Raw genomic sequence first — 17,116 nt, forward strand, 5'->3', positions numbered from 1 at the left:
TTCTCCTCACCTCTGATCGTATGGCGGTGCCTGACCATTTGTCTCGTTTCTCATCTCTGCAATCGGCCTGAACGTTTCACTTCATTTCTACTGGCTCTTTTGTTCAGCCTTTAATAGTTTATTGTGGTTTCAGAACATTTTAATGCTTTAATTTTAGGATAAACACATGATTCAGGTCTGATTTTATACCTCGGTTTCTGTATTAATGAGTTTGTCAGGTCCCTCTACGTTTCTCATTGATGCTGCTGACCTTTTGTCATGTTCTCTGGTGATGTTTGACCGTTTTGTGTTTTTAATCTTGACTCTAAGGACTCCTGCTTCCTCTGTGTCTGAAGGTCTAAAAACTACAAGGAGGCCGCCACACTTTTACTGTCGGTCCAATAACTTTGAATCTAACCCGATTCTGTTTGCATGTTTGGACCTGATATCAACTCATTTGAATCACTTCGGTGAAACTCCTTGTGATAACCGCTCAGCAATAGGAAAATATTCAAATATACAAACAAATGTTAGACTTTAGACTTAGACAACTTTATTTGTCATTTTGTATGCACAGAGTGCGTACAGAACGAAATTTCGTTGCATACAGCTTGTAAAATTAGAATTAAATTTACAGTATGAGGTGCAGCAGTGATTTAAAAGTAAGCAATTTAAATGTAGACAATGCAAGAGAAGTCACAGTGTACAGGTGAGTATTTTTAAAACCATTTCTTTGTGCAGAAATTGATTGTGCAAGGGCATTAGTGCAAGAATACAGCTTGTAATTTACCGTAGATTTAAAATATAGTATAAGGTGCAGCACTGATTTAAAAGTAAAACAATTGAAATGTAAACAATGCAGGAGAAAGTCACAGTGCACAGGTGAATATATAAAAAAAAAAAACATTTGTATGTACAGAATTTAAAACCAAGAGTTTTAAACTAAGAATGTGTAACGTGTGTCTACATTTTCCTGTGTTGTTTATTTTAATAAACAATAATTAGGAGCAGAGATGAACATATCCTGGATTTCCTCTATTCTGCACAGGGTTAAATTTACATATGCATGCTAGCATAAATTCATGTTAAAAAAATATTAGTATAAAATTTCACTAGGCTGTTTCTCCTGGACTAAGTGCTTTCTATACCCATCAGAAAGCTTTTGGCATCATTCTGTCAGGACTGAAGGCGTGACGCCTTCTGCCATCGTTGCCCGCAGACTGGAGCACTTTTGCTCCAAGTTTAAGATCTTTGTACTTCATGTTTTTTTTTTTTTTAAAGCCATTTTTTCAAACTTGCTGTTATGTGATTTCTCTGTTTTTTTATTTTGTTTCTAAAATGTGTTTTTTCTTCTTTTAATGCAACACTGTCAGAATTTTTATCCTGAAAGGTGCTACAGATATAAACATTTTTACTTATCTTATTCCAGTCTCTTTGTGCGGTGCAGACAAATGGCGTCACAGCATGATGCTGCCTCCACCGTGCTTCACAGTTGGTACCGTGTTCTTAGGCTTGACAGCCTCGCGTTGACACCTCCATCTTGTCATGGTGACCAAACGGCATCATCCTCATCTCGCCTTAACCATGAATCTTCTCTCCAGAAGGCTTTTGGCTCGTCTCTCGTTAAGTCCATTTGAAGCTAGCTTCCCTGTGGACGGAGACACTGGTGTTTGAGCAGTTTCCGTTTTTTGGCAGGCTTGATTCCCTTTCATCGGGCAGCAACAATTTGGGTCTTCCTTCACACCTTGGCAAAGTTTAGACACATTTGAGCCAAAAACAGGTCCCACCTGTGCATCAACTTTATGCTGTGTAAACTCCCAGTAAAGAACAGGTTTTCCTGTCTAATGAAAGCAGGATTAATAAGACCTGCTGTTGCCTATAAATATGCAGCGCTGTGTGTAAAAACCCTTGAGTTTTATTCTGAATCAGCCTCGTTTAAGACAGCCTCTAAAAAATGGTGGGTTTTATTAATCTATTTAGGAAAACATTTTTTTTTTTTTTCCGTAAATGACATTTTCACAGTTTCGCTTTAAGGTAAAACTCTCAGCTTTGATTTTCTTTTTCTTTTTATTTCAATTTGAAGGACCCAAAAATCTGGAAAATCGGATTTCAGGTTAAAATTTGATGTGAAACATTGGTTTGCTCTCTGAACTCATATCCCAGAAACGTATAGATTGGTAGACTTGAAAGGTTTTCTAAACCAGGAGTGTGACCTGAGGGCCCCTGGACTGATTTCGTGTGGTCCCTGACTCCAATTTAAGAATTGTACAAATTTGGCCCTTTTGCAAAGGAGGTTGATCCTGATGGAGACATTTTATTTTTAATTAGGGAATATTGTTAATGACCAGTTTGGGGAACATGCTAGATGTAACATGTTTGTGTTTTGACAACCTAATTTTTGCCCCTAAATTTCACAGTAGTAAATAGAGCCACATCTATCTACTTTTACTCCAAAGCAGACTTTTGTTCTCCCAGATTTGCTTTTAATTAGTTAAACTTGGCTAAATGCAACAAATATAACTGAGTGGCCCAAATCCTGTTCTTATTGCTGAGAATTGACTACATTTTTCTGTTTGCTGCATGTCTTCCCCCTCTCTCTCACCCCCATTTCCTGTCACCCTACTGTCAAATAAAGGCAGCGGATGCCACAAAATAAAGATAAATAAATAAAAAAAGATTTGACCTTTTATATTTTTAAGTTTTGGGTGCACACGTCCCTTTGCCACAAAAAAGTCAACTAGTTTGTTGAATTAAAATATTTAATACTTAGTTTATTGTTTAAAATAATCACAATGACATTTTTTGTGATTAATGTTTTTTTTAATACACCCATGCTATAAACATTAAAGGTGTGGAGGGGTAGCGTTGTTGTGGGTGTAAACTGCAGGGGGCTCCACAGAGTTGCACAAGAAATAAAATAAAAAAACACGGTTTTGCGCTTTGTTTTTGTTTCTTCGCAACTTTAAAAGGCAAAACTTTCTGAACAGCAGGCCTAATGAAATTCTGAGCAGAACAATAACTCTGCTTCTGTTTGTCTGCAGGAGAGGTGATTAAAATCAACATGTGGAGGATGCTGCTGTGTGAAGCCACTGCCTCCATCATGGCCAAAGGCTTCGATATCCTGGGCATCAACCCTGTCCATAGGATGTGAATCCAGTCCCCCCCCCCCCCCCCCCCCCCCTACTTCAGCTGAAACAAGAGCGGTTCTGACTATACACTCACTGGGCTGTAAATTCTCATCAAATCTATCCGATCGATCCATACAGAAAGCAAATGTTAAAGTCTGGTTAATTAAATTAAATCTCAGGTGAAGGATTGTTTTTGTTGTTTTTTTAATAAAGAACCATTCTAAAACTGAAATGTTTCACATTTTCCTTTCTGCCGAGGAAAACAACTGTCTGAGCTACCAGCTTTTAGAAAGGTCTCCCTCCTCGTTTCAGATCAGGTGTGAAGAGGAGGGAAATTACAGACTGCAGTTCCGTTCAGGACAAATTTACCCCTGGAGACAACACCTGGATAAATATGTCCAGCCCTGAAGGATTTGCTTTTACACCTGGGGAAATGAAAGGTCGCCCAACACCTGCTCAAATTAAGCAAAACAAACAAGAGCTGCCAAGGTCTTTTTCTTTTTTTTCTCGATTTTAACCCCAGGTGTAACTGCAGAGGCTGTTGAGTCTCGCACAATTACACTCGTAGATCAGAAGGTAATTTACACCTCTCCCTGATACCAACCACTTCTCTGAAGCTGGCTTCCACTGCTGCAACATGCCTTGTCCAACATTGTTTTTTTTTTACCTTTGGAAAATGTTTAAGGGTTTATTGATGCATTCTACTTGTCAGAACTGCAATTTTTTTGTTTACTTCCCAGTTAGAAAAGCAAGAACTTTTCCTAATGTCACAACCCTTTTTATGAATCAGATCTCCATGCTGCATTGTGGTGTAGTTTGTAGCATTGTTGTCTTGCAACAAGACGGTCCTGGTTTCTAATCTGACCTGGATCTCTCAATGTGAAGTTTTGATATTCTCTCTGCGCACTCCTGCTTCTTATCACATTTCCTCTCGTCCTCCAACCATCAAAAAATCTGAATTGCCCAGGGTGTACCCTCTCCTCTTACCCTTAGGCTCTGCTCAGACAACCGGGTACAGGACAGATGGATGGTCACCAAGCACTTCCCATTTCAATATCCATTATAGCTGCTACACAACCTGCTAAGTTGCAGCAGTATTTTTGTAATTAATTATATGGCCTTGAAAAAATTGTAAACGTACTTATATCTAATCTTTTTTATTTATCTTTTGAAAGAAATCTACCAGAACTGTTTCTTGTTTTAGTCAGACAAGAGTAAAAAAGTTGGGAAGTGTGGCCTCTGCAACCAGCTCCCAGACAGGAGGTGAACTCTCTTCCTCTGGGGTTGCCCAGGGACAGGTGTGTCGGGCAGGTGTGAGAATACTCACAAGCCTCTGGCTTAGTGAGAGAACTGTATTCCTCAAAAGGGGGTGGTTCTGACTGTTGTGCTTATGTGCTGAACAGCAGTTCAGATTTCCTGGCCATCTTGGAGTCTCTGGACAGTGCTCTGAAAGGGGTGACATCTGGGGATTCCCTTGTGGTCCTGGGGGACTTCACTTCAGTGCCCCTGTGGGTAATGATTGCACGATGGAGGGAGGGTGATTGGAAGGATTGGCCTCCCCAATCTGAATCTGAGTTTTTTTTGTTTGTTTTGTTTTTATCTTTGAGACGGCCCGGGTTCTAGGCAGGTTAATTGTGATAATTTTTAAGAATGGGGACCAGCGGGTGTGTGTTCCAGCTATCCAGGGATCACAACTCTCAGCCTCCCTGTGAGTTTACTCCAACTGATCATCAAACTTCAAATTCAGGATGGAAAGTTGTCCCCATTCTACACAGAGGATAAACGACTATCCTACAGACGCTCATAGAGACTGTATGTGGGAGTAAGCTAGAGTAACCGGAGAGAGCCTGCACATGCAGGTGGGGAACATGTAAAGTCCAGGGGTCCGTTCTTCGTACGTTGCTTAAAACATCCAAGATCAAATGACACATCCAAGATGATTTCATCCGGCTAATCATGATCCGGCTAATTGGGTTCTTCGAACACACCTGTTGTTTATGATTAGTATGGCTGGATTGAGTTATCTGAGACAACTGCGCGTTCATGCGTTTGTTTAAAAGGGGAAATGTATCGATAGTAGAAACAATGATCAGCAGCGCTGCTATTGGCTGTTCAGCATGGCCAAAGAACGCCCACAGTTTTTCTCCCAGCAGAACAAGAGCTTGGAAGGTTATGCCGAATTTGAGTCATTAATTAAAACGACAGGGAACACCTCAAAGTCTGCTTAAGCCAGGAGAGAGGGCTGGCAAAAGTAGCAGACAAATTAATGCATAAATACTGTCCATGGTAGATGTTCCTATCACTTTCTACAGTATGAATTTTTGCATTTTAATAATTTCATATTAACTTTGTTCTTTTATATCAGAGCCTCCACGGGACCCACTAGAACATGGGGACAAGTAAAAGTGAAATACAAGAATATTCTACAAAATGGTAGCCTTTAATTATTACACTTTATTTTAAAAAGGCATTTGTTATGTCAAGAGATCTAAATTTCAGTGTCATTCTTTAGAGACGGGAACTAACGTGCAAACTGGGAATTTTAACAAAAAAAATCTTTATCCATAAAAAATGAAAACCTTCCTTTTCCAAGTCATCCACAGTTTACACGGTAAAACTGTATTGCTCCGTGTCTAGATAATCCATCCATAGTTTTTTCTAATACAATATACGGCTCGACAGGAAGCAAGCCTTTCAAAGTAAACTAAACTTCACAATAAAATGGCCCGAACAAATCTTCTTACTGAATATGATAAAAATAAAAAGCAAACCATCATACAAATAACTTAAATATTTTCGATTTATGGCTCCAACACCACTTTTTCCTCTTTAAAAGCCAATGTTAAATGATATGTTTGTTTGTTTATAACAGCCACCAAGAAAAATCTCTCTACAATTACACTGTCGCGCTGCGCTAAAGGATCCTGTCTATTGCGCAATACGCGATTAATTTGAAAAACTCTGCAAATTATTCTTGCATCTTCTGCAGCAGGTTGCTGTCGTAAAAATGGACATGTATACGACAGACTTCCTCATCTCCTCCGCTTATACAGCCGTGATCTAATCTTGTTTACATGAAATAAGCCTGCTCTCGAGCAGGCTTAAGCTGGCGCACATGTTGCTATGACAACAAGTGCAGGATGTCTTTCGAAGAACCAAACGATCCAAGATCATGCCAAATCGTCAACAATGAAATCCTGCTAACTGAGTTAGCGACGTACGAAGAACGGACCCCAGGCGACACACCCAGGAAAACTTCCGTCAGAAAGGAAAACATTTCTTTAAGAGTTAGAATGAATAATGTGCTTCCCTCTTGTCCCTTGCTGTTTATTAATGGTTGCAGTTTATCCCAAAATATACAACATTTTCTTTGAAAAAGAAAAAAAAAATATTTTTGAAATGTCACAGTTTAATCCCACACTTCAATACCCAGTCGTGCTTTAACTGTTACTTAAAGTGGGTGAATTAATCACTGAAATGAGGCAGGAAAGAGTCCAATCAGAAGGCTAGGTAGCTTCTGGAAGGTCAGCGCCATGATGACAGCAGCAAAAGCCACAGCTGCTTTGATTGGTTTCAGGGTGTACACACTGTCCGAAAGTCTACATTTGGTTACTGATGTGGAAAAAAAGCTGAAGGGTATTTATACATTCACAAAGTTAAGGTGTCATCTTTGGTGAGTTTACAGAGCCTCCCAGGCATCAAGTTCCCACAACTAGGATTCGGACGCCATCTTTCTATCCACAACATACAGCAGGTAAGGAAAGCAAATGTTTTTGTAGATATTGATTTGTTTTTCCTGAATATTAGTGGTGTTTAATTGCGAATCACTATCCACAATTTTCCGGAGGCGGTTGCCATTGGGCGCCATTGTTAACAGGTGCGAAACTTCCGGCGCGCACCGGAAGTAGTAGTTCAGACGGGTAAACGTTTGATCTTATCGGGGGGGAATGGTGTTTACGTTAGTCTCTGGTTAAAGCTAAAGGGTAAAAGTAGCGCTTGGATGAAGAAAAGAGATGTCCTGGAGTTCAGGGCTGTCCGTGTTTGAGGAAATTAAACGAGTGCCTTGAACCCAGGAGAAAAGCTGACTGCCCTTGTCCGCGAATCTACAGTCTCCATCGACTCCCAGAGGATAAGGAAGCAAAAATTAATTGGTTAAAAAATCTAAACCTTAAAAAGCCCCCAAAGACGGATGTTTATTTTCATTTCGTGGAGAAAATGTCTCTTGGTTACGACAGACCACCAGCAAAGAGAAGAGGCCGCCTCGTCAGGAGAATGCAGATAAATGCCACAGGTTTGTTAAATATTTTAAAGTTTGTCTTGAAACGTTTACTTTGAGGCTAGCTTAACAGACAGCAAGCTAACGACCGTTAGGGTGGACGTTAACGAAATGGAAACGTTCAGCCCTCGACTTAGCTACACCCGATGGCTAGTTGATACGTTATCTCCGCCGCCATATTGGAGCGGGTGACTTGCCAGAACTGTGGCAGGAAGACACAAGAGAAATGTGCTGTCAGGAGCTGCACAAACTAGGGCTGGACAATAATTCAATAACAATATATATCAATCGATAACGTATATCGATGATAGAAAAAAAGTAAATTAGATTAACAGTTTTCATTGATTTAGCATTCTAGTCTGTAATGTTAATTAATATCACCATCATTACATCCTCCCAACCAATCACAAACACAGACCCATGAACCAAGCTCCACCCCTTCAAAGAGTTAAGACACCATGCGTTCTTTTTTCTTTTTAAAAAACTTTCAAATTTGGTAAAAAGTTTGTTGAATAAAGGGTTTAGATTGAATTGTTTGTGTGTTCTGTATCTAAAAATAGATCACTAAACAACAGCATTAAATGGCCTGGGCTGCACTTAAAATGCATGTTAATTTGTTGCTAGAAATCATATTGATCGATATTGAAAATTATTTTATCAATATGCTTTTTTTCCCTCTATCGTCCAGCCCTAGCAAAACATCTACAATCCTGTACTATTTGATAATGGTATGGTATTTGATTTAAGCATTCACAAATGTATCAGACTTGGAAATGTTCTATTCATTTGTGAACTAGTTGTAAACAAATGATGCACGATTTTCACAACCCTTTACGGTTTCTTCATTTTTGTTACATTTTTTGTTTGCTGTGTCGATGAATGTCTTAACAAAGCAGTCCCACAATAAGCTGACAGGTAGGCTATGAAATTCCATATTTAAAGTAATGAATCCAGCAGTATAAAGTACTTGGTCCATATAATCTTAGACTTTTTTGAAGATAAAGAGGTCGAGAGCAGCAGCAGAAAATTGATCTGCATTATTTTCTTGTTGTACTTAAACATGTTTGCAAAGTAGTGCAGATGGGATTTGTTCATCAATATATTGCTTTAAGTGCCATTAATCTGTGAAGTTTGGCAATTCTTTGGGAAATTATTTGTTTAGTTTGACAATAACCAACACTAAGTAGTGATGGATGGTTGTCATACATTAAAATCTGAAAACGGTGGCTTGCATTTGTTGTCAAACCGCCTTGAGTCAATGCTTAGCGAAGCATCTTTGTTGCTCATTCATCTCTGCAGGATAGATCAAGCTCAGTCAGATTGCATGGAGGAACCTTTATTAGCCGGATTTTCAAGTTTTGCCTGAGATTGCTTTGTGGACTTTGGCTAGGCCATTCCAACAGAGTTATGCTTTGATCAAAACCGTTCCGTTGTAGCTCTTCCTGCATGTTTAGGGGTGTTTTCCTTCTGGACGATGAAGCGCCACCTTGGTCTGTAGTCCTTTCTGACCCATAACAGGTTTTCTTCCAGGGTTGACCATCTTCTAGCAGCATCAAGCTTCCCTGACCCAGCCGTGAACAATCATCCCCCACAGAATAAAAGTTTGGCGGAGCGCTTTCTTCCACGTTCGTCTGTTATCAGAGTAGAGACGTGAAAACAAAATGCAACTCTGTTTTTCAGAATTTGATTAGTAAGAAACCTAGAAAACCCTCCACTGTTTAGCTTCCGGTAAAGCAGTATTGTGTGCTGGTCCGTCACGTAAAAATCAGTTTGTGTCTGTGTAATGTGACAAAACGTCTAAATGTTCAAGGGGTGTGAATAGTTTAGTCAGGCGGCGTAGTTCAGATGTGCTGAACTGTAAGAGCTTGACTGGTTTCTTGCCATGTTAATTTTAGATGACAGTTTAGTTTGTAAGAATGCCTTTTTTTTTAGACTTTTTAACATATTCCACCACCGGTATCATAGTAGAACTTATGTAAGTCATGACTTGCAGCCTTAAAGCTACAGTAGAGTCACATTTTTATAATCCATCTTATATTTGTCCCCTTGTTTGTTCATCTTTGTTTTTCTGGTGAAATCAGGATATATTCTAATGTTGGATGTGCCGCACTGACCTCAGATCTGTTTTGTCTGATCTGCTCTAACTCCCGTTTTTTTTCTCCTCCCACTATACTTGATTTCCATAACTTAGACTTTTTCATCATCTACAAACTTCAGCCCTTAGAAAACGTTTGTGCATGGAGGGGCTTCACACAGGGACCTAAACGGATTAGTAACATTTGTTTGCGTGCATTTAAACTAATTGCTTTTTCCAGTACCGTCCTCCCAGCCCGCTCTGCATCCCAGTCTCCGATGTACAGAAACTCGTGTTTGACTCGGGGATGCGTTTTAGATAATAAAAATAAAACGGGGAAATTGCAGTTTTCCTCCTCCAGGACTTTTGTGAGTACAGCGGCTTTGTTAGCAGAACTTCATAATGCGAGGCAGACAATCCCGTTCCAAATTAATTATAAATCACAGACACTCCGAGGCTGCCTGGAAGACACTAATTGTTCAGTCTGCTTCTGCCACCTGACAGTGTTACACTTCCACTCGTATTAAAGTTGCATGAAGCAGTGATTCACAAGTCACACCGTTGTTGTTTAGAGTTCTTCAGGCTCATGAAATATCTACACCACCATATGTCCCAGGACCTTATAGCTCATCTCAGGACCTCCTAGCAGCTTCATGAAACATTCACGGGGCTTTCAAAGGGCCGTCTTGGGTTTTAATTAGACTTTTCTGCGCTGCAGATTGACGATGGTGTTCTGTTTGAGGAGAAAGACCCACAATGCCGTTCTGCTACCTCCTGCGGAGGAGTGGATGGAGACGAGGAAGTTGGCTGAGATGAGGAAGATGCAGCTTCCTGGGACCTCCTGGCGGTGCTAGTTGAGATTAAAAAGGTAAATACACAGTTCCACTCATAAATGAATTTACTTTATACAAAGACTTTTCTTTAAAGGTCGCAGTTTGTAGAAATATCAGAGCAGGTTTCTGCTGAGCCTTCAGGCGACATTCTGCCTGGTGGCCACAAGGGGGCGACGCCTTGCAGTGTAAAGGAAAGTTTAATGCAGTTCTGCTGACTTTAATGCTGCCGTTTCACAACTAAGGTCAACATTTTATACATTTTTAGTAACCGAATGCCTGCTTTGTGCTTCACATTACCAAGATAGTCAAGATTTTCACATTTTGTCAAGGGATTTTATGTGATAGACGAACACAAAGTAGTGCATAATCATGAAGTGGATGGCAGACAATGTTTTTGTATAAATTAATTTATGAATTGGGGGTAGCTATTTAATGTACTGTTTATCATCATAGTAAAAAATGTCTTATTTTAATAATTTGGATCTTGGTAACGATAAATTCCAATTAATGTTGGAAAAAACACAGGATTGTCAGAAAAAATTTATTTGTACTGTTTTCTCCAATGTTGGTTCCTTGAGAACATCAGTAAATATCAATTAAAATGTGATTAAATGCTTTTATTGTGCAGTTTAGTGATAAAAATCACACTCTTTATGTAATGAATGTCCTGACGACAGCCATTTTGAATTTGGATGTTTTTTGAAGAGCAGAGTTTGTATCTCTGTGGCTGCTTGTCACAGCAATCCTCAGTGATAAATGTGGTGATAATGATATAGCTTACAATTAATGCAGAGAAAAATTAAAACGTTCTAGTTTAGGATCATAGCAAACATAGACCCCAAATCATTAGTCTATTCGGCTACAAGAAAAACAAAAAACACTCATTATTTCCATATCAAAACCAAAGGTTTATATTAAAAGGTTGCCTCTGTTTTGGCAATAAAAAAACTTAGCTGTAGTTTATCAAATTTCCCACCTCTTTTATATTTTCTAAGATTTTATGTTGCATAAAGCAACAAATGTCACCAAACATATGAGAGCCTGAATTCAGAGTGCTTAAATAATTAGTTAAGTCTTAACGCACTGCAGCGTTGGTTATTTGACAACCATACGACTGTACGGGCAAATTAATACATAAAATAAGTGAAGCCCTCGAGTGCTTTTGACTCTATGATTTTGGCAAAAAGTTTTGACACCACCGCTTTAAATCAAGTCTTGTTGCATTAAGTCCATAAAGTCCAAAGCAGATCATGAATCAAAACCTTTTCAGTTCCAGTTCTGTTCAAACAGTTGGCAATTAAATTTTGTTATTCCCTGGGGTATTTAAAAAGTTATTATTTATTTATTTTTTTTGGCCGATTTAATCTGTGGTGTGTATATTTGATGTTGGGTGTAATTTCAGGATCTTTGTTCTTTTTTTTTTTTTAAAACGTTTGTCTTAATCCTGCTGACACTTTGTCTTTTTTAACCTTCCACTAGATCTGAAACAAGACAAATATTCAGCACTGAGAGATCAAAGCGGCGGCCTCCTCGTCTTTCACAGTAAGTTCTTCAAAGTTATCCAAAATCTAAAACTTAGCAGCTGTTTGCAACAGAGGTCAACCCAGAACAAGTTATGTATTTTAGTGCAGCTTATGTTTCAAGTAGTTTCTCTGAATAAAACACAAAAATCCCACTTTTAACGACCACTATGGTATCAAAGTTGTCCAACCACCTCATGCTGAGCATCGTTGTTACTCAGCAGCTCCAGATGTGGTTCTGGTCGGGTATCTGAGGAACCGTAGCCCAGTCCTTCACGGGCAAAGGCCTCCAGTTTGTTAGTATTCTCAGGTTTGCCCGGCTGCAAAAGTATTTTACTAGTTTATGTCAGGTGACTATGGTGGAGACGATTTCATGTTGAATGGACGCGAAAACGAAAAGGTGAAGAGAAAAAGATGCTAAAAGGAAGAGAAGGTGCCAAAAGGAGAGAACAAGATAACATCCTCGGAGTCTGCTTCTACGTCTGCAGAGAGGGATATAAAAATGGGGCTAGAACTCTATTATGGGGAGGAAAGGAGCTTCAGACTGCTGTGCTGAATCCGGACAGCCTTTAACTCCGTCATTACGTTACAGAAACACACACGGATGATTCTAGTCAAATCCAGGTGCTGATACGTCATGTTATGCAAGGGATTGTGGGATACCTGAAGGGTTCTTGGTGCCGGTAAGGGACGTTGTGAGGTTCTTAGGCAAAACTAGCCACAGTAGGAAGCATACAGGCTTCTTTTCCTACATCCTTCCTTACTGACTGCACTATTCAGACAGCACTTATCATGGCGGCCGCTAACGCACTTCTGCTTTGGCTAAAGGCTGTCGTCATCGGCACAGCAGTCCGGAGCTCCTTTCCTCCCCATGATAGAGTTCTTACTGTTGACCCAATGAAAGGTCAAGGAACAGGAGCTAGGAGGTATAATTAAGGGTATTTGGATGGAGCCCAAGTCTTTCTGAAGATCTTCTACACACAGTTGAGGGTTTTAGACCACCAGGTGGCGTAGTTGTAGAATCTTTTACTATAAATTTGATAACTTTGTTTCCACCTCCTACCAACATTCATTACTTTTGTCTTGTCCCACCTTGAGCAAGGCGTTGATCTCTGAACCTTTTGCACGTTTCTTCCAGTTTTAAAACAGTTCTTGAGTTGTTTTGCAAACGCCTAAACGTTGCAGTTCACTCAGAGGAGAAAAAAAGGTACTTTATACCTTTTTTACTGCTGGTATTTATTAAATAAAAAACTTGTTTCTGCTGTTCTTCGGTCTCCACCTCCTGAACCCGATGCTTAACCTTGGAGTTCAGCCACAGTTCGTTTCATGGTGTTTAACTCCAGATGGAGCAGCACATTTCTGCCTCTCAGGAATTAAACACCCGCACACCCTTCTGCTGGAATTAGCATAAATTATCTCTCCTGTTTATAGAGCACCGTGTAGTCCTCGCCGCTACCAGGACTTCTTCTCACCTTAACTGTCTATAGTTCATTGATGAATAAAAAAAAAATGTAAATGTGTTTTATGTAAATGACAGAAGTGGGCGGTGAGCAGGAAAAATGCAAGACTGTCATTTTTTTTTTCTTTTTTTAAAGGAAGTCTTCACTCTGCCAGAAGTATTAATCTCCTTCTCCTCAGCGACGCAGCTCTTCTTCACTCCTCCTGCTGTTTCCTCCAGCTTCCTCTGAAATTACCGTCAGTAATCTGTTTGGCACCAAATCGGGTCTCAGAGGGGGAGGAGGAGGGAAAAGGAAAAAAAAAAAAAAATAACCAAGACGCGGGTTCAGAGAGAAATAAACGTTTTAATTAGCTGTTTGGCACTGATTAATTTAGGCCTCGCATTTTTTTTTTTTCTGAAAGCTGACAGTTAAATAAAAACATCTGGATTTAACATTAAGTTAAATAATCAGAGATAAGGAGTTAGAATAACCACAGCATGGCTTTTAGATTGTTTTTGTCGTTGCAGATCCGCCTCGTTCTAGAAGTCGCCCGTCTTCACAACACGTTTGGAAATATTCAGCTGCGCCTGTACATAAAAATCAGGTCCCAGTCTGCGCATCGTGGAGTCTGGGACGGGGACAGACACGTTGACGTTGGAGGTGGAGGACCCGACTCTTGTCCTTCGTCCTCCACGATTAGTCGGACTTTGTGCTGGAAACCACCGAACAGATTCTTCAGTCTGGTCTGCTAGTGTTTCAGCTAATGTCTTAGCTCTGTTGTTTGTGGCGGCTGTTGGTTCAAATCCCCTGAAGCAAAGCATCTGGGAGGGAGGGGAGGGGTTAAATGTCTGTTTCCTGCAGTTATTTGTCCTCATTTCCTGTCTTTGTCCAGGGCAGCCGGGTTATTTCCCCTGCTTCTTCCTCTGCCTGCAGGAAGTGGCGTTTCATAAGCGGCCAAAAACATTTTCAGAGGAACTTCATCGCTTGATGTTCGGGACACGGAGGCAGGTACGGTGGAGGAAGACTCATATTTTAGTTTCCTTATAGTCCGCTCTGAAGGAGTCTCTGATGGCCAACAGACCAGAGGCCAGGAGGCGTCCGCTCACCTTTCTGTGCCAGTCCTGAGACCGTCCCCTGAAAAAAAAAGACACAGTTAGGAGGTAGATTCTGCTTTAAGTGTTTTAAAGCCATCGGTTTTAGGCTAATATCTGACCATGACGGCAGCTTAAAAGGGTAACGGCATCTGCAACAAATGCTTTTAACAAACAGAAAATGAATCATCCAATAAAGGCCTGACAGGATCAGGGAGATGCTGACTTTTAGGAATAGTTGTAGTTGAGCTAAAAAGCAGTTTTTGTTTTCTCCTACATTCAGCTAAAACAATGAGGATGAGTTGCTGGAAACACAAAGAGCCAGAATGTATTTGAATGAATCAGGGTTAAAGCAGCAACAGTGCAGATAAAGACGACGTAACCCGAGTGTGTGGAAGGAAAACTAAATAAGGAGCTTTTTTTTCCCCCACTGAATCCACAACACTTTTAATTTCCGCTGAGACTCTGTGGATCTGCCGTCTCATCTTAGAAAAAAAAAAATAACAAGCCCCCCCAAATGATGCTGCAGCTAATATTATGAATCCACAGGAGGGACGGAGCGGCATCGAGGTCCAGGAAATGAAAGGGTGAAGGCATTCATGTCTGGTAGAAACATGGAAATAATCTGATCAACTGTGTCCTGCTGAGGGATTCGCTCGTTCTGATTTCACTGACTAGCATCTGTAACGTGTCGTCGTTCGCTGGTACCTGGGGTCTGTCCGGCAGAGGTGCGTCAGGCGGGTCTTGATGGCCCCTGTGGGCTCCAGCAGGTAGAGGCAGCTGTGGACGTGGGCCCTGACCCCCTCCGCCTGGACCTCAGGGCACTCAGTGGACGTGGAGGACAGGTACAGAGGCCCGCGGGACGGATCGGCCTGCCAGGTTCTGACCAGGAGAAGAACAGAACATGTTTACAGCGAGGAAGAGTTATTTTTAATCCGTAAAGCTGATAGAATTATTCTCAAAAACCACTCATGATTAAAATTAGTCTGAAAACGGTCAGGTTTCTTTAAACAATCTCTCATCCAGATATTTCTAAAGTGTTTTATTCATTTATTTTCTGCTGTTATACCCTCTTTGACAGTTTTTCTGTCATGTCTACAAAACAAATACGTGTAGTTTTTCTAGTTTTCTATTATTTAATTAGGGTTTTCCTAGTGCGGTCTTGGGTCTGAGCCACTCCCTGGATGTTTCCTCAGATCAACAACGTGTGACAGCAGGACGGCTGTAGTTGTTTATCTTGGTTTTTGGGATATTCCATTGTTTCTCTCGTTGTTATTTAAAGTTTATCAAGCTGTCATAAAGGTACATTTATATATGTATTTTATTCCATTATCAGTCCCGATCTTGTCAGGTTGAACCCTGAGCAGCAGCTCACCTCTCTTCCACATCAGAGTGGTTTTTAATCTTGTTTCATAGTCTAATTATTTTATTCCATAAACATTACACTGCAAGAACGGAACTAAAAATAAGTAACATTTTCTTATAATCTGTCCTTGATTTGGACGGGTAAATAAGATTATCTACCAATGGAATAAGATTTTTGCACTTAAAATAGGAACAATCCATGTCCATCATCTTACTTCAAGTGCAGGATGTCTAATTATCTTATTTTAGGGGTCAAATTACTCATTCTATTGGCAGATAATCTTATTTACCTGCTCAAATCTAGGACAAAAACACAAATTTTAAGAACATTTTACTTTTTTTTAGGTCAGTCTTTGCAGTGTAAAGTAAGATACTTAGATATACTGCACTTGAAATAAGATGGAGATGAAATGTAACTACTTTAAGTGCAAAAATCTTATTCCGTTAGCAAATAGTCTTATTTACCTGTTTAAATCAAGGAAAAAAACACTAATTTCAGGAAGATTTGACTTACTTTTAGTTCCCATCATGTTTACCGAACAGAGCCAAGTAACTTGAGGACATCGCTGCAACGTCTTGTTTCTTTCTCTATTTTTCTAACACTGTTGTGATTTTCCATTTTTCTCAGGGGGTTATTTAAAGTTTATGAAGCTGCCATAAAGGTACATTTATATATGTATTTTATTCCATTATCAGTCCCGATCTTGTCAGGTTGAGCCCTGAGCAGCAGCTCACCTCTCTTCCACATCAGAGTGGTTTTTAATCTTGTTTCATAGTCTAATTATTTTATTCCATAAACATTACACTGGAAGAAGGGAACTAAAAGTAAATTTTTTTGAAATGAATGTATTTTCCCTTGATTTGAGCAGCTAAGTAAGACTATTTGCCAATTACCCCTACACTGCAAAAACTGAACTAAAAAGTAAAATTTTCTTATAATGAGTATATCTGTCCTTGATTTGGACGGGTAAATAAGATTATCTATCAATGGAATAAGATTTTTGCACTTAAAATAGGAACAATCCATCTCACTTCAAGTGCAGGATGTCTAATTATCTTATTTCAGGGGTCAAAATACTCATTCTGCTGGCAGATAATCTTATTTACCTGTTCAAATCTAGGACAAAAACACACATTTTAAGAACATTTCACTTATTTTTAGGTCAGTTTTTGCAGTGTATAGTAAGATACTTAGATATCCTGCACTTGAAATAAGATTGAGATGAAATGTAACTATTTTAAGTGCAAAAATCTTTTTCCGTTAGCAAATAGTCTTATTTACCTGTTTAAATCCAGGGAAAAAAAACACTAATTTCAGGAAGATTTGACTTACTTTTAGTTCCCATCATGTTTACCGAACAGAGCCAAGTAACTTGAGGACATCGCTGCATCGTCTTGTTTCTTTCTCTAT

The 17,116-nt window shown here is 39.7% G+C and overlaps 2 protein-coding genes and 1 long non-coding RNA gene across 5 annotated transcripts in view; 2 read left to right on the forward strand and 1 right to left on the reverse strand.

Moving 5' to 3' along the window:
- The window catches only part of rars1 (arginyl-tRNA synthetase 1), a 35,502-nt gene extending 32,206 nt beyond the window's left edge, over positions 1 to 3,296 (forward strand). Inside the window, exon 15 of the mRNA XM_036142802.1 lies at positions 3,021 to 3,296. Within this exon, the coding sequence (XP_035998695.1) occupies positions 3,021 to 3,130 (110 nt within the window). The 3' untranslated portion in view covers positions 3,131 to 3,296. The remainder of the gene's footprint in view (positions 1 to 3,020) is intronic.
- Positions 3,297 to 7,049: 3,753 nt separating this feature from the next.
- LOC110369194 lies at positions 7,050 to 15,289 on the forward strand. Its single transcript, XR_002428797.2, has 5 exons — positions 7,050 to 7,398; positions 10,176 to 10,325; positions 11,770 to 11,832; positions 14,183 to 14,257; positions 14,890 to 15,289. It is a non-coding gene; the product is annotated as an uncharacterized LOC110369194 (long non-coding RNA).
- The window catches only part of si:dkeyp-23e4.3 (rho GTPase-activating protein 7), a 134,812-nt gene continuing 131,288 nt past the window's right edge, over positions 13,593 to 17,116 (reverse strand). For all 3 annotated transcript variants that reach the window (XM_021321968.2, XM_012873408.3, XM_012873409.3), the window contains 2 exons: positions 15,049 to 15,222; positions 13,593 to 14,383 (listed from right to left, as the gene is read on the reverse strand). In XM_021321968.2, the coding sequence (XP_021177643.2) occupies positions 14,275 to 14,383; positions 15,049 to 15,222 (283 nt within the window). In that variant the 3' untranslated portion in view covers positions 13,593 to 14,274. The remainder of the gene's footprint in view (positions 14,384 to 15,048; positions 15,223 to 17,116) is intronic.

The sequence above is a fragment of the Fundulus heteroclitus genome, chromosome 11, assembly GCF_011125445.2.
Source record: "Fundulus heteroclitus isolate FHET01 chromosome 11, MU-UCD_Fhet_4.1, whole genome shotgun sequence".
NCBI classification, from domain to species: domain Eukaryota; kingdom Metazoa; phylum Chordata; class Actinopteri; order Cyprinodontiformes; family Fundulidae; genus Fundulus; species Fundulus heteroclitus.